The sequence below is a fragment of the Callorhinchus milii genome, unplaced genomic scaffold, assembly GCF_018977255.1.
Source record: "Callorhinchus milii isolate IMCB2004 unplaced genomic scaffold, IMCB_Cmil_1.0 Scaffold113, whole genome shotgun sequence".
Lineage (NCBI taxonomy): Eukaryota > Metazoa > Chordata > Chondrichthyes > Chimaeriformes > Callorhinchidae > Callorhinchus > Callorhinchus milii.
In genome coordinates, this window is record NW_024704854.1 from 1 (window position 1) to 25662 (window position 25662).

The window sequence follows — 25662 nt, forward strand, 5'->3', positions numbered from 1 at the left end:
GGAGAGGGAGAGAGGGGGGAGGGGAGAGGGAGAGAGAGGGGGGGATGGGGTAGAGGGAGAGAGAGGGGGGGATAGGGTAGAGGAGGGAGAGAGAGGGGGGGAGAGAGAGAAGGGGGGAGAGGGAAAGAGAGAGAGGGGGGAGAGGGAAAGAGAGAGAGGGGGGAGAGGGAAAGAGAGAGAGGGGGGAGAGGGAGAGAGAGAGAGAGAGAGGGGCAGAGGGAGAGAGAGAGGGGGGCAGAGGGGGGGGAGGGGTAGAGGAGGGAGGGAGAGGGGGGATGGGGTAGAGGAGGGAGGGAGAGGGGGGGATGGGGTAGAGGAGGGAGAGAGAGGAAGGGGGGATAGGGGAGAGAGGAGGGGGGGGGAGAGGGGAGAGAGAGAGGGAAGGGGGAATAAAGATAATTCTTAAGACATTTAGAATGAAGACATTATTATCATTTGTATTCATAATTGGGAATGTGGAGAGAGAGAGTGAGAGACGGAGAGTGCTTACTGCGGGGATACTCTGGAGGAACAGAGTTCACGGTCGAAACAGTTAATAACCTGATGATAATAACCCTCGCATTGGACACGGCGCCTCATCGCGACGCCTCAAAGCGCCTCAGCGGGGTACGCCGCAAAGTCAATTGATTGTATATCTTGTGGGCGAGACGCGGCAGGCAGTTGCGCACAGCGCAGCGGCCCACGAACAGTCGTGTTTTTTTGGAAGAGATTATTACCCCCACCACCACCACCCACCCACCACCCACCCGGAAAAGGGATCCGCCAATTGACTGACAAACTGGGTTTCCTACTTACTTGCCCGGGAATCGAACCCAGGTCCTCTCACTCGCAAGGCGAGCGCTCTCGCCGCTGACCTCCGGGACTCCGTTTGACAGATCGGTTGATATTGAGGGATAAAGAATTCGCAGCAGGCAGTTGAAGGAGTTAATGTTGGGGAATAGAAAGTCAGTAGTAAGAAGTAGAGGCTGTAGCAGAGCTAATCGTGAGAAACCGAGTATTAATTGTGGGAAATAACGCTAATTTCTCATTTTGTCCACAAAATATACAGTCAATTTACAATATTCTGTGCAGCACTTTGAGACGTCTCAATGCCGTGATAAGGCGCTGTACCAAATGCAAGGATTATTATTATTAATGGTGGGAAAGAGTCTGTCGTGGGGGCAAAGAGGAAGTTAATATTGGAAATGGGAGAGTTAATGGTGGCGTACAGAAAGAGTTATAACAGATGTTGCTTCCAGCAGGAGAGCAATTGCAGCCAGAATCCTGATTTGTATTCCTTGCCCTGTGGGTATTCCACTGCTATTTTCCGCTGGAGTACAATTCCACGCCCTCGGTGGCCTGAAGGAGCTTGCCCAATTCGCTGTTATTTTATGGAGAAAATTACAATGGAATAGATTTAGTGAGGGTAGCAACAGGTGGAGAGCTTTTCACAGCACTGTAGGGGAGGATTTCAAGAGCACAGACAAGATGGCCTCTCCTGTTTCATGGCTCTGTGGCAGCACTTGTTAAGGAAGGACTCCTGTTGAGGAAAGTATGGGGCTCTGATTGCATGAAACCTAAGACAATTTTGATCATTAAAGAGCATTTTGTCGGCATGGGTACTCGCACAGTGAATGTCGTCACCCCGTGTCAATGTTCCGCGCGCATTCAATACTTCCATCATTTGTTCAACATCGTAATGTTTTATTACTTTAAAAACATTTTTTTAAAAAAGTAAACAGAGCACTCAGTGGGACCCGCAGTTGATTCCTGGAAGAATGATAAAGTCAGTCCCCTTTTCCACAGTTCCATTTGTCCAGAGACAGCACCAATGCAAAGCTCTTAACCACCCCGGTGACAGAGGGATGCTACAGAGATTCCTCATCCCTGCTGTCCTCCATAGCAGTACTCAAATTTGTCCTGCCGTCTTGGCGATGGTGGTATTTCTGTGGTTCCAATAAGTGGGGGGGTTACAGATGACATTGTCAACCCATGCTGAGTTAGAAGTTGCATTTGAATCAGTAGATTGTGGTATTCAGTATTATCAATAGGAATAGACATAATTTGGCTCTTATAGTTACCGCTGCTGCTTCATTTGAGATAGACAAAGAATCTATTTTTATAAAAATATCTACAAAAGAATTGCAATGGATCTAGGATTACCATCCCCTGATCAGAACTATCTAGTCAAACTGCTGATCAACCACATTTCATTCTCTTCAAGTATCTAATTTCTGTTTTGAGAATAAAGAAAGAATTTGTGATTTAATTTCATCCGAGTTTTTCATCCTATTCTACACAGCAGTGGAGGAAGTGGGTGGATGGTATGGAAGAGTTCACAATACCTCACTACAGTTTACAGTAATTACCTGTGAAGCGCTTTAAGACGGTTCGACGTTTTTAAGGCACTATATTGAATTATCACGGTTGTCCCTGAATGTGCAAATGAGTTCATCAAGCACTCAGAGGGAAGACAGATTTACAAGGGAGTCGGATTCCCTAATACTCAAGTCAGTGTAAACAAATTGTAAGGAATTTTGAAATTGCATATTAAAAGCTTAATGTAGAACTTCAATAAAATCTTTGGATGTGAATTTTTTAAAAAAAATTATTTTAGGGTGTCTAGATTTAGACTGACTATATATACACTGATGCAGGAGAGGTCAAATTACATGGTCAGAACATTTTGTAGGCAACAAATCACTATAACTATACCCAGATCCTGCTGGGTATCCACTCTTTCCACGAGCCGTTACTGATATTGGAGATTCTAATAGCCATTTTACATAATAATTATTTATTACAGTCCTTAATTTTCAAAAATGATTGATAAAATGTACTGCACTTCAGACCTAGGCTCTTCAAAAATGTAATCGTAAATTGTGGCAAATGTAATGACAGGAATAAAGGCACTCACCTCTCACCCATCAATTTTACCTGCCTAGACCGAGACATCAGGACCACAATCCAACCTCAAGTGTTACTATTCAATGCTGGCAAAGAGGCCAGCCAAAGGGATTCAGTTGTATATGATTGCTAGTCCTTGCTGACTGTTTAGCCCAAGTATTTAATTTTACCCTTACATCATTTGACACAACCTCAAGTCCAAACCCAGGACTCATCTTTCAAGGGTGGACATTATAATTGGATTCCACCTGCTCTCTGTGACTGAACAAGTGATCTCTCTTAAAACAGTATGCTACAGTTTTGCCATTATATACAAACAGTGGCGAATGGCTGTTCTTCAATACAGACAGGTAAGAGGGCAGGAATAATTGAAGTCGCTGGGAACATTCAGCAGGTAAGGCAGCATTTCTGCAGAGAGGAAAATAAGTTCACGTTACGGGTCAATGACTTTCGTTCTGTAACGTTAACTCACTTCCCTCTCCATAGATGCTGCCTGACCTGCTGAATGTTCCCAGCAACTTCTGTTCCTGTTTCAGATTTCCAGCATCTGCAGTTTCTTGCCTTTTGGGCAGGAATAATTATTTAGCGTATGGTCCAGTGCAGATAAATCTTTTTCCGGGTGGGTGGGGCGGCTTGTATTCTGCAGTACATTGGTTTGCTAGGTTAGCCTCATAACTTTCCTAAACGTCTTTTAACATGACCTCCCCATGTGTTGCACAGAACACAATAACAACAAATTGCATTTGTATAGTACCTTTCATGTCGGGAGAAAGTCCCAAATACAGGATGCTCAACACCCTTGAAAAGCCAGGGACCACTTTCACTGAAAAGATCAGCAGTTCTGTTCCTTTATTCCCAATGTTGAAGCATTTTTGTTGAACTGGTGAGATGCAATAAAGTTACCCGGTCCTCTGCTCTGCATCCAAAGTGCTCTATTCACTGAATGTATGGGTTCAACAGGACAATTCTCATTCCATGCACAGTATGTTCCACGAGGCACAGGATAATAGTTTCCTTAGTTTGACTGGCATCCTGAGTACTGTGAAGATTTCGCCCATTGGCATGGACCAACGTGTATTTGAGTCGATAATTATTATGGGTAGGTGAATTGGTCAGGATCGTGAATAACACAAACTCACGATTGATGAATCCTGAGAAAGAAGCTCAATGGCCTCCGATTTCTCCCCCACCCCAAACAGAATAGAAAACAACTTGTGTTTAGGTTGTCAGCTATCCCATTAGGATTCTAATGGTGGCCCTTCTATGTCCTCTTTATTTCCGATTTTATTGGGAGGCTGTTGTGCCAATAGTCTGGATTGTCAAAGGCAAGGATGTCACCCTCTGACACGAACACAGTAGTGTCCTCCAGGTACTCTGGATTCTGCACAGCATTCACACAGCCATTGAGGTAGGTCCGTTTGTTCATGTACTCATACTCCTGATCTTTGCTTTGTTTCGGGTCAGGTGCAATGCGATCGTGAGAGGATTGTGGATTGTTCACAGAGCTGGGTTTCTTTTTCAAGGCATCCACTTCACCGGCAGGCTTCAGACTTCCTGAAAACACAACAACAAACAATCATGAAACAACAACAACTTGCATTTATACAGCGCCCCTCATGCAGGGTAGCGACCCAGAGCGCTTGACAGAGGCGGAGCATGACGCCGGGAGGGGAGGAGGTGACTGTAGGCACGGTCAAATAGGAAGGTCTTCAGGCAGGACCTGAAGATGGAGAAGGAAGGGGCAAGGCAGATGGATAAAGGAAGAGTGTGCCAGAGTTTGGGAGCACAGTGCCTGAAAGCACGGCCAATAATGGTGGAATGGAGGGCACGAGGGACATGCAGAAACATTCAGGAGTTTGACATGCTTCGCCCCATTTGTGTCCAATTAGATTGTATTACTGTTTCCTCTGGTGGGGGAATCCGAGAACACAGGGACATAATCTTAAAATTAGAGCAAAATTAGGAGTGAGATCAGAAGCAGTTTTTCAACCAAAGGGTAGTGGAAATCTGGAACTCTCCCAAAAGGCTGTTGATGTTGGATCCATTCAAATTTTCAAGACTGAGTGGACAGCTATCTGTTCGGTAAGGGTATCAAGGGATATGTCCTTTTGCCTCACTTCCTCCCTGACTCCTTCAAGGCCCATCTCAAGACCCTCCTCTTCGACCGCGCCTTCGGTCACCCTTGCCCTACACCCTCCCTGATCCTAACCCCCAGCTCAGGTCCCAAACCCCTGACTGTCCAGGGCCTTGGGACATCCTCCTGACATGAAAGGCGCTGTGTAAACGTGATGAGTTGTGGTTGTTGCCTTACCAGCTGTAGAGTTGCTTCTCTCTGGGATGACATAACCATTCACATCCACCTCTGCTTCATCAGAGAGAGAAATCATGATGTTGGTGCCATTGGAGAAACGCGCACTACTGTCACGTGAGCGGGACTCCCGGGGCTGTAGCGTTCCGTTCAGAGATATATCTTCATAGAAATCCAGCGATGATGAGGTGCCACGCCCTTCCGAGGACTCGGAGATAGTCCGTGTTGTGGACTCGTTTCGTACTCTCAGAGAAGGTTTGGACCCCAGGTCTCCGGTCTTCATCCCAGTCTAACAAACACAGGAAAGGTCCCTGCATTACACATCAGCACATAATAATAATACTTGCATTTGATATAGCGCCTTATCACGTCAAGACATCAAAAAAAAGAACCGCACTGTCAGCCTGGACTGCGAACCAGGAATTGTGTACAATATCTGTGATATAATAATGTATAATTCTTTTTATGTAGTGTCTTATCACGTCTTTTTGATAAGCACAGAATATACTGTAAAGTAAATTGGAAAGCGGCATCCAATTGCACATATCAGAGAGCCACAAGCAGTCGTGGATTGAGTAATTTTTTTTAAAAAAAAGGGATTATTACCCCCGGAAAAGCAATCCACCAATCGACTAACAACTGGGTTCAACGGGGGGGGGGGGGGGGGGGGTGGAGTACGGAATCTTGCGTATCATTTCGCCCCAAATTTTTATAATTCTGACTTTTTAAAAAAGAATTATTTAATGAGATCCCATTCGTGACGCATTATAATCCATTGTATATAATTAATTCTTGATAATTCATTCCAAATAGCTATTATTCATCCAGTCATGATCGGCCACGGTAAGCGACAATGCGGACATGATCAAGGGCACTTGGTTGGGATGAGCACCTCTCACCCCTGTTATTGACCCATTATAACACGTTTCACTTGTACGTACCTGTCGGGTCCCATCTGTACCAATCTCATTCATGGGCATGTATCCTGCTGGTAAGCTGTTGCTCTACAAAGAGAAAACACACAGGCTTAATGGCTAAGTCATCTTAGAGGTCCTCTTGCTTCATTCAATGACTGAACTGAGAACTAAGAAAACCCAAACCAACTGAGATGAGGCATTCAGAGCGATAGCCATCTTACGGATTCAAACTTCAGTCAAACATTTCCACTTTCATTAGTTTGTGCCATCAAAATACAGGGTGGGAATATTTGTTAGGTCAGGATATTAAGGGATACGGGGCGAGTGCTAACCAAATATAGGATTCCACAATTCTGGTATGGTAGACTTTTCCCCACGTAACAGCCAGCAAGGGATCTCACTGTTTCTATTAAATGGGAAGAAGAGAACAGTCTCTCTAAACTTCTTGTCTCAGGATCCTTGGGAGCTGATCATTGGCCTCTTTCGTACCCTGTTTGAGTTGATTCTCTGTCTCGATCCAACAGATGTTGGGTTGTTCAACATAGGCTCCATCAATTCCTCATCTAAGTCACCGTAGTCCATAGGGTCTTCATCATACTCATGCAGAGCTCTCTGTTCACTGGTGATCGTGTTGTTGGCTTGATCTTCAACCTGAAGGAAGAGCATGAAGATACAAGAGAATAAGGAAAGGCTAGTTTCCAAGTCAGCGAAGTCTGAACAAAGTCTCCACAGTGTTGCTGCTGATGGGGATGCGGAAGGATACCTATTGCAGGTTGGAGGTCGAGTGAACAACAACAACTTGCACTTATGTAGTGCCCCTCATGCAGGGTAGCGTCCCGGAGCGCTTGACAGTGGAGGAGCACGACTCCGAGACAGGAGGAAGAGGGGAGGTGAGCTTAGGGATGTCTTCAGTCGCGATCTGAAGATGGGGAAAGGGGGTAAGGGGGAGGGATAATGGGTCAGTTTTCAGACGAACCTCAATTACTAGATATCTGTCCGGATCACGAGCCATCCGGGAAAATTCAGCACCAAGCTCTTTGAACGTGGGCCTACTCTCCTCATCAATCATCCAGCCTGTTGGGGGGAAGATGAAGGGGGAAAAAAAATCATATTTTATAATTTACTTGTACAGGTAATTGCTGTGACGTGTGGCTTGTTTCTGATTGGTATTCTCTCTACGACTTAATAGTAATATTACTTGCATTTGATACAGCGCCTTATCACGTCATTGAGACGTCTCAAAAGCGCTTCACAGGCTATACGGCAAAGTTAATTGACTGTATTTTGTGGGCGAAACACGGCAGGCAGCCAATTGCACACAGCAGCGGCCCGCAATAGGTCATGGATTGAGTGATCAGATTATAGTTATCATTTTTAGTTATTTTTGGAGGGATTATTATCCCGAGAAAGCGATCCACCAATTGACTAACAAGCGGATTCCTACTTACTGCGAGGTTAGCAGAAGAGAGTGGTGGAGTTAAGGATGCTTCACTTACAATAGAGTCAGCGAGACAGACAAAACACAAGAGAAACAAGAGAAAAATAAGCTCTCATCAACATTGGTGCCCAGTGTTAATGACATTTAACTTACATTTAACCATGACCATGTAGACATCAATGGTGCAGATTTGCGGCTGAGGCAGACGTTCGCCTTTCTCCAAGAGACCAGGGATTTCCCGAACAGGGATCCCTTGATACGGTTTACCACCAAATGTCATGAGCTCCCATATAGTGACACCTGTAAGAAGCATATTATGTAGTTCTCAGACTGGGCTCCAGTGCAGCAATTGGGACCAGCCCGATTGTGGATACAATAATAATAATTGCATTTGAAATAAAGCCTTATCGGGTCTTTGAGACGTCTCAAAGCGCTTCACAGAATATACCATAAAGTGAATTGACTGTATTTTGTGGCAGTTGTGCACAACAGTGTCCCACAAACAGTCATGGATTGGGTGAAAAGACTTATTATTATTCATTATTATTATTTATTTATTGTTTTGAAGGGATTATGACCCTCAGAAAAGTGATCCGACAATCAACTGACAACCATGTACCTACTTACTGCTTGGTGAACAGAGGCGTGTGGAGTACGGAAACTTTCCCAATGTTTCACCCTGTCCGGGAATCGAACCCAGGTCCTCGCGCTTGCGAGACGAGTGCTCTAACCACTGAGCTACAGGACTCTACATATGTGGATAACAGGTCATCACAGGAAATATACTGGATGTCCTGTATTGGCAACTTGCCCTTACACTAATATCACAAATTACCCTCCATCATTTGTGACAACGCAGTGTTTCCGGGGCACTGGACCTAATAATAATAATAATCCTTGCATTTGATATAGCGCCTCATCACGTCTCGAAGCGCTTCACAGAATATACGATAGTGGGCGAACCGCGGCAGCCAATTGCACACAGATGTGTCCCACAAACAGTCGTTAAAGGATGAAACAATGCCCCCAAAAGGGTGTGCACGACTCACCGTAACTCCAGACATCACTTTGATGGCTGTATCTTCTAAAATGGATGCTCTCCAATGCCATCCATTTAATGGGCATCTACAGAGAGGGAACGGACAAGCAGATTAAACACCGGGTTCAACTCTCACGAGCGCACAACAACAACTTTCGTTTGCACAGCGCCCCCTTGCGCAAGGTCGCGTCTCAGAGCGCTTGGCAGTGGCGGAGCATGATCCCGAGCCGGGGGTGGGTGGGGAGGGAGAGGTCTTCGAGAGGTCTCAAAGCACGTCACAGAATATACTGTAAAGTGAACCTTGCGGGCGAAACACGACAGCCGATTGCACACAGCGGTGCTCCACAAACAGTCACGGTTTGAATAACCCAATTTCTCTTTACATTAGTTTTTTTGGGGGGGAATCATTACCCCCAGAAAAGCGATCCACCAATTGACTAACTACTTACTGCTAGATAAGCAGAGGCATGTGGAGTAATGAAACTTGCCTAAGGTTTCACCCCGCTCCAGAATCAAACCCCGGATCCACAGGATTGACTGTATTTTGTGGGCAAACCATCTTTGTGAAAGAAATGTTTCGACCAGTGAGCCTTTTTTTTTTTTTTCGGTCTAGCATTCTCTGATGTCCTTACGTTCTAAGGAATACCGTTCCAAGAACAGATTCCCAGAGGATAACGTGACTCCACTTCAGTTACTGACCTTCACTTCATCGAAGAAGTATTTTTTCTCGTCCAACTCTAAGAGGTTGATGATGCCGAAGTCTGTGATCTGAACGTGACTGGGTGATTTCACCAGCACGTTCCTGGCTGACAGATTCCGATGGATCATTTTCCTCTCCTCCAGATACTTCATCCCCTACGGTGCAAAACATCAGGCATTCAGTGAGCCAGGGGGAATGGGAGTTGACCGTAGGCACGGTCGAATCGGAAGGTCTTCAGACGCGACACGAAGACCCGGGAAGGAAAGTGGGCAAGACGGGGGGCGAGAGCTCACCTTAGCGATCTGGACACACCAGTTGAGAAGCAGCTGCGACCGGATGCTATCCGCGTTCTTGCGGGTGTAATCGAGCAGCGAGCCGAGGGGCAGGAGCTGGGTGACGATCTGCAGCGGACCCCCGGGGCAAATGCCCAGCAGCCGCAGCACATGCTGGTGCTCCAGACTGCCCACCATCAACATGTCCTGCAACCAGAAAAAAAAAAGAGACATCAAACGAGAATAACAATAATCCTCGCGGTTTGATACAGCGCCTTGTCACGTCTTCGAGACGTCTCAAAGCGCTTCACGGAACATACTGTAAAGTGGAGTGACTGTACATTTTGTGGGGGAAACGGGGCAACCAATTGCTGACCGCACCTGGTTTCTCCCAGTGCCTTGGCCCACGGTCTTCCGCACTAATGGGTCACACACCTCATCAGCTGTTTGCGGGACCTTACTAAGCACAAACTGGCGGCCTCACTTGCCTACAGAAACGGTCACGATAATAATAACTGACGGGAATTACCTGCGAAGCATTTTGACTGATGTTAATGGGCGATAAAAGTATCTCTCCCTTTCTCTCTCTCTCTCTCGCTCTCTCTCTCTCCAGTAGATAATAATTCACAGACTTACCTCAGTAACAGACCTGGTCGTTTCACGGCCCGGCTCCTCCTGTAGCACCTTAATGGCTACTGGAATCTTCACCGATTCTCTGTCAGGAATCCAGAAACCCTAAAAAAAAACACAATGCACATCAAATAACCAGGTGTCTAAGTGGGCAAGTGCAGCACACGTATGCACATGTGTGTACAATTGCGTATAATTATAATAATAATAATCTCAAAGCACTTCACAGAATATACAGAATGTAAAGTGAATCGACTGCATATTTTATGGGTGAAACAGGGCAGTCAATTGCCCGCAGCCTTGCCCCGTAGTTTATTATAATCATTTTTTTATTAGTAATAATAATAATAATTCGCTAATCGACTAAAAAAACGGTTTCTTACTCACTGCTAGGTGAACAGAGGCGTGAGGAGCAAGGAAACTTGCCCAACTTTTTGCACTGCCGGGAACGAAACCCAGATAATAATAATAATAATAATAATAATAATCCTTGCATTTGATATAGCGCTCTTCACGTCGGGAGGACGTCCCAAAGCGCTTCACAGAACACACTGTAAAGTGAATTGACTGTATATTTCTGGGCGAACGCGGCAGCCAATTGCGCACAGCAATGTCCCACAAACAGATTAAAAATGACCAATTTATTATTGTTTTTGGTTTTGGAGGGATTATTATTAGGCTCTGTGTGGAGTAAGGAAACTTGCCCGAGGTTTCGCCCTCTGCCTGGAATTGAACTCAGGTCTCTCACTTGCAAAGCGAGTGCTCTAACCACTGAGCCACAGGACTCCACTGATCCTCTCGTTTGCGAGGTGAGTGCTCTAACCACCAAACTACAGGACCGCAGGTGCGCGCGCGTGTGTGTGCGTGTGTGTGTGTGTGTGGGGTGAAGCCCCGATACAGATAAACTATGCAACTGCAAAACATCTTTGTTTTTTGCCCTGCTCGTCACATTCTTTACAAAAACTCTCCTACGAGGTACAAGTGCTCACGTGAGACTGGAACAAGGCATCAGTGTTTGTGGGACGCTGCTGTGCGCAATTTTCCGCCGCACTAACCTCCCAAAATACACAATCCGCTTTACAGTATAATAATAATAATAAGATATTCTGTGAAGCCCTTTGAGTCGCCTCAACGACGTGATCAGGTGCTGTATCAAATGCAAGGACTATTATTATTTAGTAACATTGATGGCTATTATTAATTATTCCTATTGATTATCCTTCATTAATTATTCGTGTGTGATTATCAATTGTCATCATTATTAATCATTTATTGTCAATCACTATTATTAATCATTATTAATAATCATTGTTCATTATTATGGACTGAGGTGAGAACGCCTTAAGTTTCTCTTTCTCACTCATTCTCTCTCTCTCTCTCTCTTTCTCTCTCTCTCTCTTGCGTTTTGAGTGGTGATAACGGAGACGATAAAAATAAAAAGCTTCCAAAAGTTCTGACCTTGTAGACCGTCCCGAACACTCCCGACCCCAGGACCGTCAACTTGCGAAGTTCCGACTCTTTCAGGATCCGTGTGTTAATCTGACTGGGTGCTTCTCCGCTGGGATCCAGGGGATCAGGCATCTAAGTGAAAGGAAAACAGTAACAACACCAACAATTCTAACGATGGGGTTGCAATTCTTTTTTTGCGTATCTTATGCTCTTATCATTGTGGGATACGCTACGCGGGTAGTTCCGGACCTGGAAGGCGAATTAGACTGACTTTTATTGGTCCAGCATTTCTTACGCTCTTACGTTCCAGAAGTCACTGTGCTAATCGCAGACTAAAATGTGAGATTTGGGAATTAATATAGCAATCCTCCACTGGACACCAACAACAACCAATACTCTGGCTGCTCCTATCCTCCCACAAAATATACAGTCACTCCACTTTACAGTATATTCTGTGAAGCGCTTTGAGACGTCTCGAAGATGTGATAAGGCGCTAAATCAAAGGCAAGGATTATTATTATATATTATTGCTCTCTGTGAGCCCTCACACAGCCAAATTACCCTGGAAGGGAGGGGCAGAAAGGCAAACCGGGTCTCCTTGGGGCTGAGTTGGCTTCAAACTGACAAACCTTGCAATGTTCTCAGTTCTATTTGGCTCTGTTTATGACAGCCTGGCTCTTCGGCAGAATTGGGAGGCTCAGGTCAATCATTGGGGGGGGGGTGGGGGCGGGGGCAGGGAATCTTTCCACTTGACTCGTTGTTAACTCTGCAAACCAAAGCCCTAATGGGTAGGTTGGTCCTTGTTGGACAAGCAGCGGGAAAGCTTGCCGGACAGTGTTGGTGGCGGCAAAGGATGTGGTTTTAGCCTCATCCCAAACACCGAACTCCAGGTTCGTACCTCGGTCTCCAGATATCGCCGCATGGCTCGCTTCTTCTTAATGATCTGCCTCCTCCAGTAAATGACGGCAAGTAGGAACACGAGCTTCGCGACCACCAGCCCTCCTATGACCGCCGCGACGATCTGGGGAATCCGCCTGCGTTCAGAGTAACCCGGGTCAGGGATGGCAAGTCGAAAAGCGACGGAAATATTACACAGGTTATAAAAGTTAACGTGTTTCGTTCATCCACGTGAGCACGGGTTAGTGAGGTGTTAGGAGACAGCAGCGACCCTGAGCTTTGAAAGACGTTTGCTTTAGAGCCCGGAGTCTTAACACTTGCTATTTGCCAATGCTACTTGTTATTTTCCGTACCTTCAGCCGCTCGCCTACCCTCTCTGCCTCCCACCCTCCCACACACACTCGAGGACAGTCCCATGTCAAGGGATAGCGGAACTGGGGTGCGTTGTTACCTATCGCTTAGCACTTTGCTGGGGTCCTTCCAAAGATAGAGAGAGCAGTGCAGCAGAGCAGGACCCTTACACCTGGATTGAAATCAGAATGAAAGAGAGATGAGGCAATGCAAACACGTTGATAGTACCTATTGATGGGCTCTCCACAGCCTCCGGGACCTGGTCCTTGACACCTGTGGACAGCGAAGCAAAAGGTCACAGGTCAATCCACAAAACAGCGCGTCAAAATCCAAATTTTCCCCACAAATTATACAGTCAATCCACTTTCCAGTATATTCTGTGAAGCGCTTTCAGACGTCTCGAAGACGCGATAAGGCGCTATATCAAATGCAAAGATGATTATTATTATTAATATTATATTATATTATAATAAACAGGGTTGGTATGTTTCAATAAATCGTAACCTGGACAAATCACGGCTTAAATCAACACTAAGAACAAAAGTACATTTGGTCACTCAATCCACAAGCGGTTGCGGGGACGCCGCTGTGCGCAATTGGCTGCCGTGTTTCGCCCACGAAGCGCACGGTCTTAACGGTGCATTCTGCGAAGCGCTTCGAGGCGTCTCAGTGACGCGATAGGGCGCCGTGTCAAATTCAAATCCAAAATCGTCAACCGCAATCTGCTTCTTGTTTAAGAAGGGAAATGAGGAATTCGTGCGCGGAGAGAGGAAGAGCCGCGCTGATTGACGCTGATTGACACCAGGGGTCACTGAAGACAACTGTTTGAACACAGCTCAAGTGCCAGGGATTTGAACCCACGGAGAGCCACTGGGGGGAGCTGGCGGTCAATATTGAAGACCGCAGCGTGGGATCCTTTCTCGCGTCTGGTGTTTCGCACGTGGAACGCCGGCACTGTTGCTCGAGGGTCTCCAATCCAAGCTGTGGTTTCCATGCATCCCACCTACACATGCAAATCCCAGAGATGGAGTGCTGGAACGCCCACTCTCTCTCTCTCTCTCTCTCTCTCTCTCCCCCCTGGAGGGACGCCCTCCTGCTTACCTAATTCTGGAGAGTATTAGCCGTAGGTTGGCAAGAGCCAAGGCTTCGTGGGTGGGGGTGGGGTGGGCGGGGGAGCCCAGTGTCCGCGCTGGGGGTAACTGCTGGAGTCTAACCAGCTAAACCCACACACATAGCTTGTCGTTGGGAGCGCGGTCTGGCCACCCTCCCCGTTTGGCTTTGGCTGCGGGGTTAACAGGAGCTGAGGGGGAGGATTCCCTGGCCCCAGTGACTGGTCTGCCCCTTCCAAGTCCTGCCCATGAGCTGGGCCGGGCTGTGCTGTCATCAGCAATGAGCGCCCTGGAATAGTGCTCACACCAAAACTAGTCAATAAAGACAGTTCCGTACTGTTTTACTAATAATCCTTACATCTGATATAGCACCTTATCACGTTGAAACACCTCAAAGTACTTCACTGGGTTTTGTAGGCGAACGCAGCAACTAATTTGCACACATGAAGTGTACGACCATTTCTTTGAGATGATCTCGAAGGCGTGACAAGGCCCTGGGTCAAATGCAAGGATAAGTATTGGTATTTTTTCCACCCAGGATCTCTGCGACTCACCCTTGGGTACAGTTCTCGTGGCAGGGCTTGCACTCGTGGTTTTTGTCCGGGTATTTGTAAATGAGCCCCCGCTCTCCCTGAATCCCCTCCGGACATGTAGTCACGCAGTTGGGGCCGTCCTTGTATTGTGCACATCGGATGCAGTTCCCGGGTCCCTGGAGAGACGGGGCGGGATTAAAATACTAAACGACGTTTACACAACGGCTCCTGCACGTTGGGAGGACCTCCCAAGGCGCTGGACAACTCAAGGATTTGGACCTGAGCTTGAGACCAGAAGGGGTGGAGGAGGGCAGAGAGGGTAGGGATAGGAGGGTGACCGAAGGCGCTGATGAAGAGGAAGGTCGGTGTGATTGACGCAGAGCAGGGAATGGGGTTTGAGTAGAGAGCCCCAGTCGGGGGAGCGAGCACCAGCACAGACACGATGGGGAGAGAGAGCGCAGGGGAATGGGGTTAGGATTCCATGAGAGAAAGAACCAAAGGAGGAGGTCTCCTCTTTACCGTTCCGTTGCAAGTGAGGCCTTCCTCCATTCTCCGACACTCTGGGTGACACTGGATGCAGATGGTCGAGCTGTTGTACTCCCGGTGGTCCCTGAAAGAGGAACAGAGGAGAGGTATTGCAGCCATTTGGGGTTTGATGACTATTTGGATCAGATTTAGACCAGACTAATCCACACTCTGGGACTTGCGGGATAAACAACAACAACTTGCATTTATACAGTGCCCTTCATGTGGGGGTAGCGTCCTAGAGTACTTGACGTTACACGAATGACATTTCACGTCGGGAGGATGTCCCAAGGCGCTGGACATGTCAGGGATTTGGAACCGAGCTGGGGTGAGGGGGGGTGTGGGGGTTGGGATCAGGGAGGGTGGAGGGCAAGGAGGGCAGGAGTAGGAGGGTGGCCAAAGGCTCGGTCGAAGAGGAGGGTCTTGAGATGTGCCTTGAAGGAGGCAAGGGAGGGGACGAGGTGAAGGGACTGTGGGATGGGGTTCCAAAGGGTGGGGGCGGAGAGGCGGAAGGTTCAACCACCGATGGTGTTGTTCGACACGTACCCGTCCTGGAAATGGCAGGATTCCACGCAGGTGCCTTCACGGCTGTAATTCTTGCAGGACAGACACTGGTCGGGGCCAGGACCCCAACAGCCACCACTGGAGCACAGAGGGTCACAGGTCTTGTTTTCATTCCCTGGGAGAGAAGGAGAGAGAGAGTGAGAAATAAAGGGAGCAAGTGAGAACGAAAGAGTGAGAGAGGGAAGGAGAGAAAATGAGGGAGAGAGAGAGAGGGTTGGGGGAGACAGAAGAGGGGGAGAGGGTTGGGGAAGAGAGAGAGAGTGATGGGATTGGGGGAGAGAGGGGGGGGAGTTGGGGGATAGAGAGAGGGGGAGAGAGGGTTGGGGCAGAGAGGGGGTTGGGGGAGAGAGAGAGAGAGAGTTGGAGGAGAGCACGAGAGAGAGAGAGAACGTTCACGGACCAACAGAGAAACCAAACATGAATGGTGGAAGCCGGGAAACATTGATGTTTAAGCTCTTGAGGTCAGGAAGTGGAATTTTCCAGCCAGTCAGGATTGACTTGACCAGACAGTCGGCTTAGGCAATAACCACAGTCTCCAGGAGCAAGCTCCGAGACCCTGAACAGGTCACCAGAGGAGACTGGTCTCTGGCAGTGCAGACAGACAGCTTGCAGACAGACCCACTAAGTCAGGCCCTGGCTCTGACACCCGGCGTCTCGGGCCTCTCCATCCCTTCCAGGTCTGAAGTTCTACCTGATTGTGGGGGTGTGAGCGGATCATGTGTCTATCCCGCAATTGCCTCCCCTCCTCTCCTATCCATCAAAGTTAGCGCAGACCAGGAATGGAGACTGTTTGCACCTTAATAATAATAATAATAATAATAATAATAATAATAATAATAATCCTGGCATTTGATACAGCGCCTTATCACGTCACTGAGACGTCTCAAAGCGCTTCACAGAATACACTGTAAAGTGAATCCACTGCATTTTGTGGGCGAAACGCGGCAACCGATTGCGTAAACGGCCGTGGATTGAAGTGACCCCATTTTTCGGGGGTGTTTTTTTTCCGAAGGAATTAATATCAACCCCCGGAAAAAGCGATCCGACAATCGACTAACAACCGGGTTCCTACTCACTGCTCGGTGCACAGAGGCGTGCGCGTGTGTGGCGTAAGGAAACTCGCCTAAGGTTTACGCCCTGACCCGGGAATCGAACCTCCATAGGGTCCACAGTCTGTGTCTCAACTGGAAGAAGCTTCAGTATTGTGGAAAGGACAATAGCTTTACCCTCTCCTCCCTCTCCCCCCTCTCCGTCCCTCTCCCCCACACCCCCACGCCCCAACTCCCTCCCCCGACTTACTGCAGGCATCTGCTGGACGGTTTTCCTTTATGACGGGTTTGAAGTTTGGGTCCCAGGAGCGGTAGAGGGATTTCCATTTCAGGGTGTGATAGTAACACAAGAGTTGGTTGAAGGCCACGTAAACCTTGCCAGCCCCGATCTCCTTCAGCGAGCGAAACCCCAGAGAGCGCACCCCACTCAGCCGCATGATCATCAGCGAGAAACCACGGCTACGGAGAAGCGAGAGAGAGGAGTGAGGGAGTGAGTGAGTGAGGGAGTGAGGGAGTGAGAGCAGAGCAATCTGTCACAGCATCTACCCTTTTGCGCTTTCCTACCATCCTCTACCCCGAACCCATCAACCCCATCTTCACCCGGGTCCACTGGTTCAGGGTTGAGGATGGGAGGACAGGGGACAAGGGAGGATTTACTGTCGAGTAACAGTAGCGCCAGACAGTTTGCGCACAAACAGACATGGAGTGAAATGCGAGTGACCAATTTTATTTGGGGGACTGTTGGTCAGGACATTGGGAGAGAGAGAAATCCTTCTTTAACGTCCACCTGAACAGGCCGACGGGACCTCGGTTTAACAGCTCATCGGAAGGACGGCACCTCCGACGATGCAGAGCTCCCCCAGGGCTGCATCGGAGGGTCAGCTTAGACTGCGTGATTCAAGTAAGTGACCCTTTGCTGTTTGCGGGACATCGCTGTGTGCAAATTGACTGCCAACGTCCACCAGCGCAACTCGGTTGCTATGCCCGACTGCAGCTCCGCTGCGGGAGATGATTTGATGTTGCATGCGGCTGTGTTAAGTGAGCAGATTGCTCGTGGATGACTCACTTGTATAGGGTTCTCCCTCCGATAGTGGTGAGGTTGGAGAAGACGCTAAAATCAGTCAGGTTTTCAGGCCAGGACTGAATGTTCAGGTAACCTGGTGATGAGGAACAGCCACATAATAATACTATGAATAATAATGATCCTCCTTGCATTTGACACGGGGCTTTATCGTGTCGTTGAGACGTCTCAAAGCGCTTCACAGAATATACTGTAAAGTGCAGTGACTGTGTATTTTGTGGGCGAGACGTACACACGCACTCAGACACAAATACACAGGCACACGCGCGCGTAAAAGCATACAGACAGACAGCCCGGCAGAGAGAAACACACACACACACGCGCACGCACACGCACACACCTGTTATCTCCTGGACAGTTCCAAAGACCTTCAGCTTCCTTGGATCCAGTGGGTCGATCTTATGATACAGGTCCCTAAAGCCAGTCAAAAAAAAACATCAAGACATATCAGCCTGGCCCAGTCGCTCGCCCTCTCACCTCCGGCTCCGTAAATTGTGGGTTCGCGCCCCAGGTTAGGGATGTCAGTTCACAGACGACAAAGCCTAACAATGAGCTTAACCTACGATCCTGTCTGCCCTTCCAGGTTGATATTAAAGATCCCACAGCGTCCTTTAGACCTAAAAAGGGAGATTAGGAGCTTCCTCAGGCAGGAGGTGGGGAGAACGGGGAGCTCGCTGCTGCCAGCCACGGCACCAACCTGTTTAAGAGGAAATTTGACACATCGTTGAGGAAGAAACGGATGAGAGAGGGCTGGAGGAGAGGAATTGTATGGCGTATAACCACCGGCACGGACTAGTTGTGCCAAACAATTTGGGTCTGTGGTATATAACTCTATGGAAGTGGGGGTGATAGAGTGATATATCACCCCAAACATCCCATCCCCACACCCAGCCCCCCACCACACACACGATTTTGACTGGTTTCCTTTTTATCTGGGACTATCATTGAAGAAAGGAGTGATCTACAGGGGAAAAAGGCAAGGAAATTGTGATGGAAAGGATCGCTGGCTTTAAAGAGCCCGCGAGGACACAATGGGCCAAGTGACCTTCCTCCGCGCTGTCGATTTCTACGGTTCCTGTGACGGATCCCAATTTGCCCTCCCCGGGGCGGGGGAGGACTTGCTCACCCGTTAATGCCGGTGATCAGAAAGTCCAGGTTTCCCGTGATCTTCGTGCAGTTGATGAACTGATCAATGTTGCTGGAATCCACGGTCTGGTACTTGCTCCCTGTTCCTGTACCTTCACATGCTGCCCAGGGGTGGTGGGGTGCGGGGGGGGGGGGTAGGGAGATACATGAGGAGACTTAATAACAACAACAATAATAATAATAATCCTTACATTTGATATAGCGTCTTATCACAACGTTGAGACGTCTCAAAGCGCTTCACAGGGTATACTGTAACGTGAATTGACTGTATATCTTGTGGGCGAAACTCGGCAGCCGATTGCCTGCAACAGCCAATTGCGCACAGCAGTGTCCTACAAACAGTCGTGGATTGAATGACCACAATTTTTTTTGGTGGGTGGGGGGATTATTACCCCCTGGAAAAGCGATCCGGCAATCAACTAACAACCGGGTTCCTACTTACTGCTGGTAAACACGGGCGCGTGTGTGTGAAGTAGGAAACTTGCCTAAGGTTTCGCCCTGTCCCGCCCTGGAATCGAACCCGGGTCCTCTCGCTTGTGAGGCAAGTGTGCTAACCATTACGCTACAGGTCTCCATCCAAGCCTTGGCATATCAAGTCTTGGTTAGTGCTTTCTCTGGAGGTGCCTGATATAATCCCACTCTCTTCCTGCCCTCTCCTCACTCAACACCCTTTTATGTTCCTGTGCCATGGATTGGGATCTCTGTGAACGTCTCAACATCTTTGTCCCCACACTCTGGAACTCCATCCTGCAATCCCTCCACCTCTCCCCCTCTCTTACCTCCTTCTAAAGACCTTCCTCTTGGACTGTGCCTTTGGCCACCCTCCCACCCTTACCCTCCCTGCTCACCCCAACTCCCAGCTTGGGTCCCAAACCCCTGATTGTCCAGCGCCCTGCAACGACTTTCCAATGTGAAGGGTGCTATACAAGCGTGAACTGTTGTTGTTGTCTCTCCTCACCCTTTGGACACAGGCCGCTGCACGGCTCGCACATTTTCACGCCGTTCTTTTCCACTTCGGTTTTGTCGTTGGGACAAGTGCGGACGCAGGAGCTCTGGTCCACGATAAAGTTCACTGGTGATGAGAAACAAGGGGGAGATGTTCATACACTCCCTGGGGCTCTCTCGCACTCGCATCACCTCCCCTCCCCATCCCTCTCCCAATCCCAGCCCCATTCCCCTCCCAAACCCCCTCTCAGCCCCAACCTCCCTCCCAAACTCCCGCACACTCTGGGCTCCCCCCAAACCTTGGCTCTTGCCAACCTGCGCCTAATACTTTCCGGAATTAGGTAAGCAGGATGTGAACCAGGAATGAGAGAGAGAGAAGGAGAGAGAGAGAGAGAGAGAGAGAGCGCATTCCACTTCAACACTCTATCTCTGGGATTTCCATGTGTAGATGGGATACATGGAATTCTCAGCTTGGTTTGGAGACCCTTAAGCAACGGTGATGGGTTTCCTGTGGGTCCGACAGAAAGAGAGAGATGGTTGGTGCACTTACGGGGACATTCCTGGACACAGAACGCTCCGTACATGTACTTGGTGTCTGGGTTGTGCTCTAGCTGGTAAGTCTGCTTGTTGTATATGAGCGGCTGTGGACAGACCACGACACAGGCGTTGCTGTCGTTGAAATGCCTACACGCCTGCGAAGAGAGCGAAGGCATGGAAACCAGTCAGTAATAGGGTCTCAAGTAGGAAACAACAACAATTTGCATTTACACAGCGTGACAGCGTCTCTGAGCGCTTAACAGTGGCAGAGTCTCCAAAGCCGAGCTGGGGGGAGGTGTCCGTAAGCACGGCCGAAGAGGAAGGTCTTCAGTTGTGATCTAACAACGGGGATGGAGGGGCAAGGCAGAGGGATTGAGAAAGAGGGAGTTTTTTATATATGTGTATGTAATAACTTGCATTTGATATAGCGCTTTTTCATGTCTTTGAGACGTCTCAAAGCGCTTCACAGGACACGCTGCAAAATTAATTGACTGTGCATTTTCTGGGAGAAACATGGCAGCCAATTGCGCACAGCAGCGTCCCCACAAACGGTCGGAGATCGAGTTCAAAATCTTCGAGGAAGGGTGAAGGGTGTTCGCAGACGAGCGAAGAAAACGAAGAGGCAGAAATACTCACAAAGCAGTCGGTGTCTTTGGGCCCAGAACAGCCGCCCGCACACTCAACGTGGCAACACTCGCTGGGGTTGGTGCCAAAGCAGCGGCCATTACACTGAGGCGCGCACACGATCTTCGTTACTGTGAGGAAGAGGAACAGGGTCAAAATCAGAGGCTCGTGGACGGCGTCGGGCTTTGCAGACTAACCAGTCAGGTTGCCAACTGGCCGGATTTTTTTATATATAAATAGCCTCGCCAGCTAAAAACCAGTAAAAAAATATATAATTTGCTCTTTTTTTTTAGCAAATCACCTGTTAATGGGAAACGCCCCCATCCCCACACTCCTCTATTCGTCATTTACCGTCTACTTCTCTTTTGAAGCCCACAACGGACTCTGTCTCGACCACCTTCCCGGGCAGAGCGTTCCCACTTGCCACAAATAACCGTTACTCCACCTGACGATTGCTGTAAACTACAGAGAAACTACTTCCTCGGGTGGGTGGGGGGGGGGGGGGGGGGGAGGAGGGGGGGATTCAGAAACAGGGAGGCATCATCTTAAAATTAGAGCCAGGCCAATTTCGGAGTGAAATCAGGAGGCGGTTTTTCACCCCAAGGGTTAGAGGAAACCTGGAACTCTCTTCCCCCAAAAGGCTGTGGATGTTGGATCCATTTCACATCTTCAAAGCTGAGGTGGATAAATGATTGGTAGGGTATTAAGGGATACCTCCCCTCTGTTTCTTTTAACAACTATTTTAAATCGGTGCCCTCGGGGTACCGGCCCACCCGCCCGCCCGCCCGCCAGTGGGAGTAGTTTCTCCTGTTCACCCGATCGAATCCCCTCATAATTTTGACAACTTCTATTTAGTCTCCTCTTAACCTTCTCTGCCCCAAGGAGAGTAATCCTCGCCTCTCTCGCCGCTCCTGATCACTGAAGTCCCTCAGTCCTGGTACCATCCTGGTCAATCTCCTTTGCACCCTCTCCAATGCCTTGACATCCTTATAACGTGTGGTGCCCAGAACTGAACGCCATCTCTCGCTGAGGCCTAACCAATGTTTTATAAAGGTTCATCATAACTTCTTGACTTTTGTATTCTATGGCCCTAATTATAAAGCCGAGTATCTCGTACATTTTTTTAAAACAGCTTTATCTCCCTGTCCTGCCACCTTCAAAGATTTACTTATATGAACCCCCAGGTGTCTCTGAGCACTTATAAAGCAATGTCTCAGGGCCTGTGACATAAATTGAACACGGAGCGGGACTTACAAGTCTGGCAGTTATTCACCCCAGGTCCCCAACAATGACTATCACAAACATGGTCACACTGGCTACCTTGGGAAGAGGAAATGAGTCATTAGACACGTTTGCAACAACAACAACATGCATTCACACAGCGCCCTTCACCCAGGATAACATCTCGGACCGACACAGAGGCTTAGCTGGGGGTGGGGGTGTGGGGGGGGGGCGCGGGGATTTAGACCTGAGCTGGGGGTTGGGATCAGGAAGGGTGGAGGACAGGGATGGTAGGGGTAGGAGGGTGGCCAAATGCCCGGTCAAAGACGAGGGTCTTGAGACGTGCTTTGAAGAAGTCAAGGAAGGGAGTCAGGCAGAGGGAGTTCCAAAGGGTAGGGGCAGAGAGGCCGAAAGCCCGACCACCGATAGTGGGGCAGGCCGGGCGGGGAAAGTGGAGGCAGGCCGGGGGGGGGGGGGGGGAGGGGGCAGACGGGTTGGTAGGTGGTTAGCAGGTCACAGAGCAGACCCTGTTCTTCACTCCCTCTTAAGACTTACAATTCTTCGTGGCATAATCCACCTCTTTGATCTCCACGGCGGCCTGCGGCATGCGTAGGATATCCCTCCATTCGATGGTCTGAGCGTGACACAAGAAGTTATTGCTCTCCAGGTACACTCCCCCCAACAAGATCTCTGCACAAAAACACAAGCAGCGGCTCAACAAAGGTAATAATAATAATAATAATAATCCTTGCATGTGATATAATGTCTTATCACGTCTAGGAGACGTCTCAGGATTCACTAACTCACCCCTCTGTGAACGGCAACAACGGGGAGAGTTCCTCGGCTGGATTTAAGCCACTGTGGAGTCCTGTAGCTCAGTGGTTAGAGCGCTCGCTTCCCAAGTGAGAGGATCTGGGTTCAATTCCCAGGAGGGCGAAACGTTGGGCAAGTTTCCTTACTCCACGCACACGCCTCTGTTTTCCCAGCAGCAAGTAGGAACCCGGTTGTTAGTTGATTGGCGGATCACTTATCTGGGGGTAATAATCCCTTTAACTAAGACTAGATAATAATTTGGTCACTCAGCTGAACATCTAACCTGAAGGACAGGACAAGAAGCCTTCATTGCCTTTGCTACAAGCCTACAACTCGTGGAAGTGCAGTGACAAGAGGCTTGATGGTGTGATGGGGAAACCATGAGATCAGATGGGGCGAAGGGCCTTCTTCATCCGAACTTTTAATCTTTCGAGACGAGGTACATTGGGATCGTTAACGTCTTTTGTTTGGTCAGTTGGGTGACTGACACATCACCGTTGCTTAAGAATATCCAAACCAAGCTGAGATTTCCGTGCATCCCAGAGAAATCCCAGAGATAGATTGTTGGAATGGAACGTGCTCTCTCTCTCTCTCTCTCTCTCTCTCTCACACTCTCGCTCCCTGGAGGGACGCCCCCCTGCTTATCTAATTCCGGAGAGTATTAGGCGCAGGTTGGCAAGTGCGTCGTGGAAGGTTAACATCTCATCTGAAGGATGGCGCCCGTGCCATAGTGCTTCCCCCCCTCAAACCCCCCCCACCACCCCACCCCCTTCCAGCTCTGCATTGGGTGATCCAGGGTTTGAACACACAAACTTCTGACTCAGAGGCGGGAGTGCTGGCAATTGATCCAATGTGAGATCTACGTGGCTTTGGGTGTTGGGTGCACCTTTGGAGCTGAGCCAGAACTTCTCTGCAGGTTGGCTGGAGCCCAGGCTTCCCCGGCTGAAATTCTGGTTTGACAGAAACCAAAGCGCTCTCAGTGACTCACCAGCAAAGAGTCACAACAAAAGCAAATCTCTTAATGTCACTTGTCAGAGGCCTGATCGCCGAAACTCGAGGGAGAGAAGAATCAGGACTCAAGTGTTTGTGCAGCGACATGACACAGAAACAAAACAGACAGATACCATGGCTTCATCCTGGGCAAGGAGCCCAATCATTGGGGAGGAGGAAATGGAACGAGGGTTAGACTTTTGGGATTCTGAGTAAACAACAACAACGTCGATGTTTGCATTTGACACACAGTGTGTCATCCAGTACAAAATAGGCCTTCATCCAAAACAGCCAGTTGCTCCCAGGGGTACGTGTAGTGCAGGCTGTTTTGAGACACCCCTGACTGCCAGCAAAACAGCTCATACCCAGAGCCTAGCCCAGGACGGACTGGAGGCCATGGGATCAGGAGACGGACCCAACCACATTCCCCCACCCTCTGGAACTCCATCCCGAATCCCTCCCTCCTCGCACCTCCTCTCCCTGGCCTCCTTCAAGGCCCATCTCAAGACGTTCTTCTTTGACTGTGCCTTCAGTCACCCTCCTCCCTGAAAATGGGGAGAGATGAGGGAGGGCGAGGCGAAAGGGATTGAGGGAGAGAATTCCACAGGAAGGGGGCGAGGCAGAAGGATAGAGGGAGAGTGTTCCAGAGTTTCGGGGCACAGTAGCTGAAGGCACGGCCGCCGAGGGTGGAACGGAGGGCACGAGGGGCAAGCAGAAGGCCGGAGTTAGTCGAGTGGAGGCAGCAGATAGTTGGGGGGGGGGGGTAAGCAAGTTGGAGAGGTATGAAGTCCTTCCGACGTGAATGGCGCTGTCTAATTCCAATTTTGTAATTCCGAATTGACTGGTTATTATTAATGATTTAATTAATATGAATTATTGGAGCCATTGCTCCCTCCTCACCTGTCAGGTGTTTCAAGTCGAGATGCCTAAGGCCGTGGATTCCGTCCTTGCGATAGTTCAGGATGAGGGAGAGGGCGAAACGTTCCTCATACAGCGTCGTTCCACGGATAATCCGCAGGTTCTCCAGCGGCAGATTCTCAAACTGGTTCAAAGCCACTAACACGTAGCCAGTCACCTCCCGGATTGACTGCGTGACGAGATATGGGTGTCGTGCGTGCGGGTGGGTGGGTGGGTGTTGGGGTGGGGGGTAAGGGGATAAAAGGGAGGGGAGAAAAAAAAGAGGCGAAAAGATGATTATGATCATAATAACAACAACAACTTGCATTTGCTCAGTGGAGCGCTAAAAAATGGCGGAATCCCGATGCTGAGCCGGGGTGTGGGGGGGGGGCGATCGTGACCATACGCACGGCCGATGGGGAAGGTCTTCAAGCGCGAACTGAAAATGGGGAGAGAGGGGGCAAGGCGGAGGGATTGAGGGAGAGAGTTCCACAGCTTCGGGGGGGGGTGGGGGGGGGGGGGGGGGGTAGCGACTGAAAGCACGGCCGTCGATGGTGGGGCGGAGGGGACGAGGGGAGTCAGGCGCCAGTACAGGAGCCTGTGGACCCTGTGCGACCTCCCTCTCTGCGTCTCTGGGCGCTGCGGAGAGGGAGAGCTTGCGGAGAGGGAGAGCTTGCGGAGAGGGAGAGCTTGCGGAGAGGGAGAGCTTGCGGAGAGGGAGAGCTTGCGGAGGAAGCTGCC

At 49.1% G+C, this 25662-nt stretch overlaps 1 protein-coding gene and 1 non-coding gene across 2 annotated transcripts in view; one reads left to right on the forward strand and one right to left on the reverse strand.

Annotated features, from left to right (window-relative positions):
- Positions 1-1661: 1661 nt before the first annotated feature.
- The window catches only part of LOC103190236 (receptor tyrosine-protein kinase erbB-4), a 44570-nt gene continuing 20569 nt past the window's right edge, over positions 1662-25662 (reverse strand). Inside the window, exons 3-28 of the mRNA XM_042345830.1 lie at positions 24925-25111; positions 22777-22911; positions 22255-22320; positions 21013-21131; positions 20390-20531; positions 19853-19966; positions 18875-18995; positions 18089-18162; positions 17734-17824; positions 16918-17126; positions 15601-15733; positions 15049-15139; positions 14551-14705; positions 13116-13160; positions 12538-12673; positions 11649-11771; positions 10197-10295; positions 9582-9767; positions 9288-9443; positions 8599-8674; positions 7703-7849; positions 7088-7185; positions 6601-6762; positions 6136-6198; positions 5198-5483; positions 1662-4440 (exon numbers count right to left, since the gene is read on the reverse strand). Coding sequence (XP_042201764.1) covers positions 4148-4440; positions 5198-5483; positions 6136-6198; positions 6601-6762; positions 7088-7185; positions 7703-7849; positions 8599-8674; positions 9288-9443; positions 9582-9767; positions 10197-10295; positions 11649-11771; positions 12538-12673; positions 13116-13160; positions 14551-14705; positions 15049-15139; positions 15601-15733; positions 16918-17126; positions 17734-17824; positions 18089-18162; positions 18875-18995; positions 19853-19966; positions 20390-20531; positions 21013-21131; positions 22255-22320; positions 22777-22911; positions 24925-25111 — 3507 coding nt within the window. The 3' untranslated portion in view covers positions 1662-4147. The remainder of the gene's footprint in view (positions 4441-5197; positions 5484-6135; positions 6199-6600; positions 6763-7087; positions 7186-7702; positions 7850-8598; positions 8675-9287; positions 9444-9581; positions 9768-10196; positions 10296-11648; positions 11772-12537; positions 12674-13115; positions 13161-14550; positions 14706-15048; positions 15140-15600; positions 15734-16917; positions 17127-17733; positions 17825-18088; positions 18163-18874; positions 18996-19852; positions 19967-20389; positions 20532-21012; positions 21132-22254; positions 22321-22776; positions 22912-24924; positions 25112-25662) is intronic.
- Positions 23086-23158, forward strand: trnag-ccc. Its single transcript has one exon. It is a non-coding gene; the product is annotated as a tRNA-Gly (tRNA).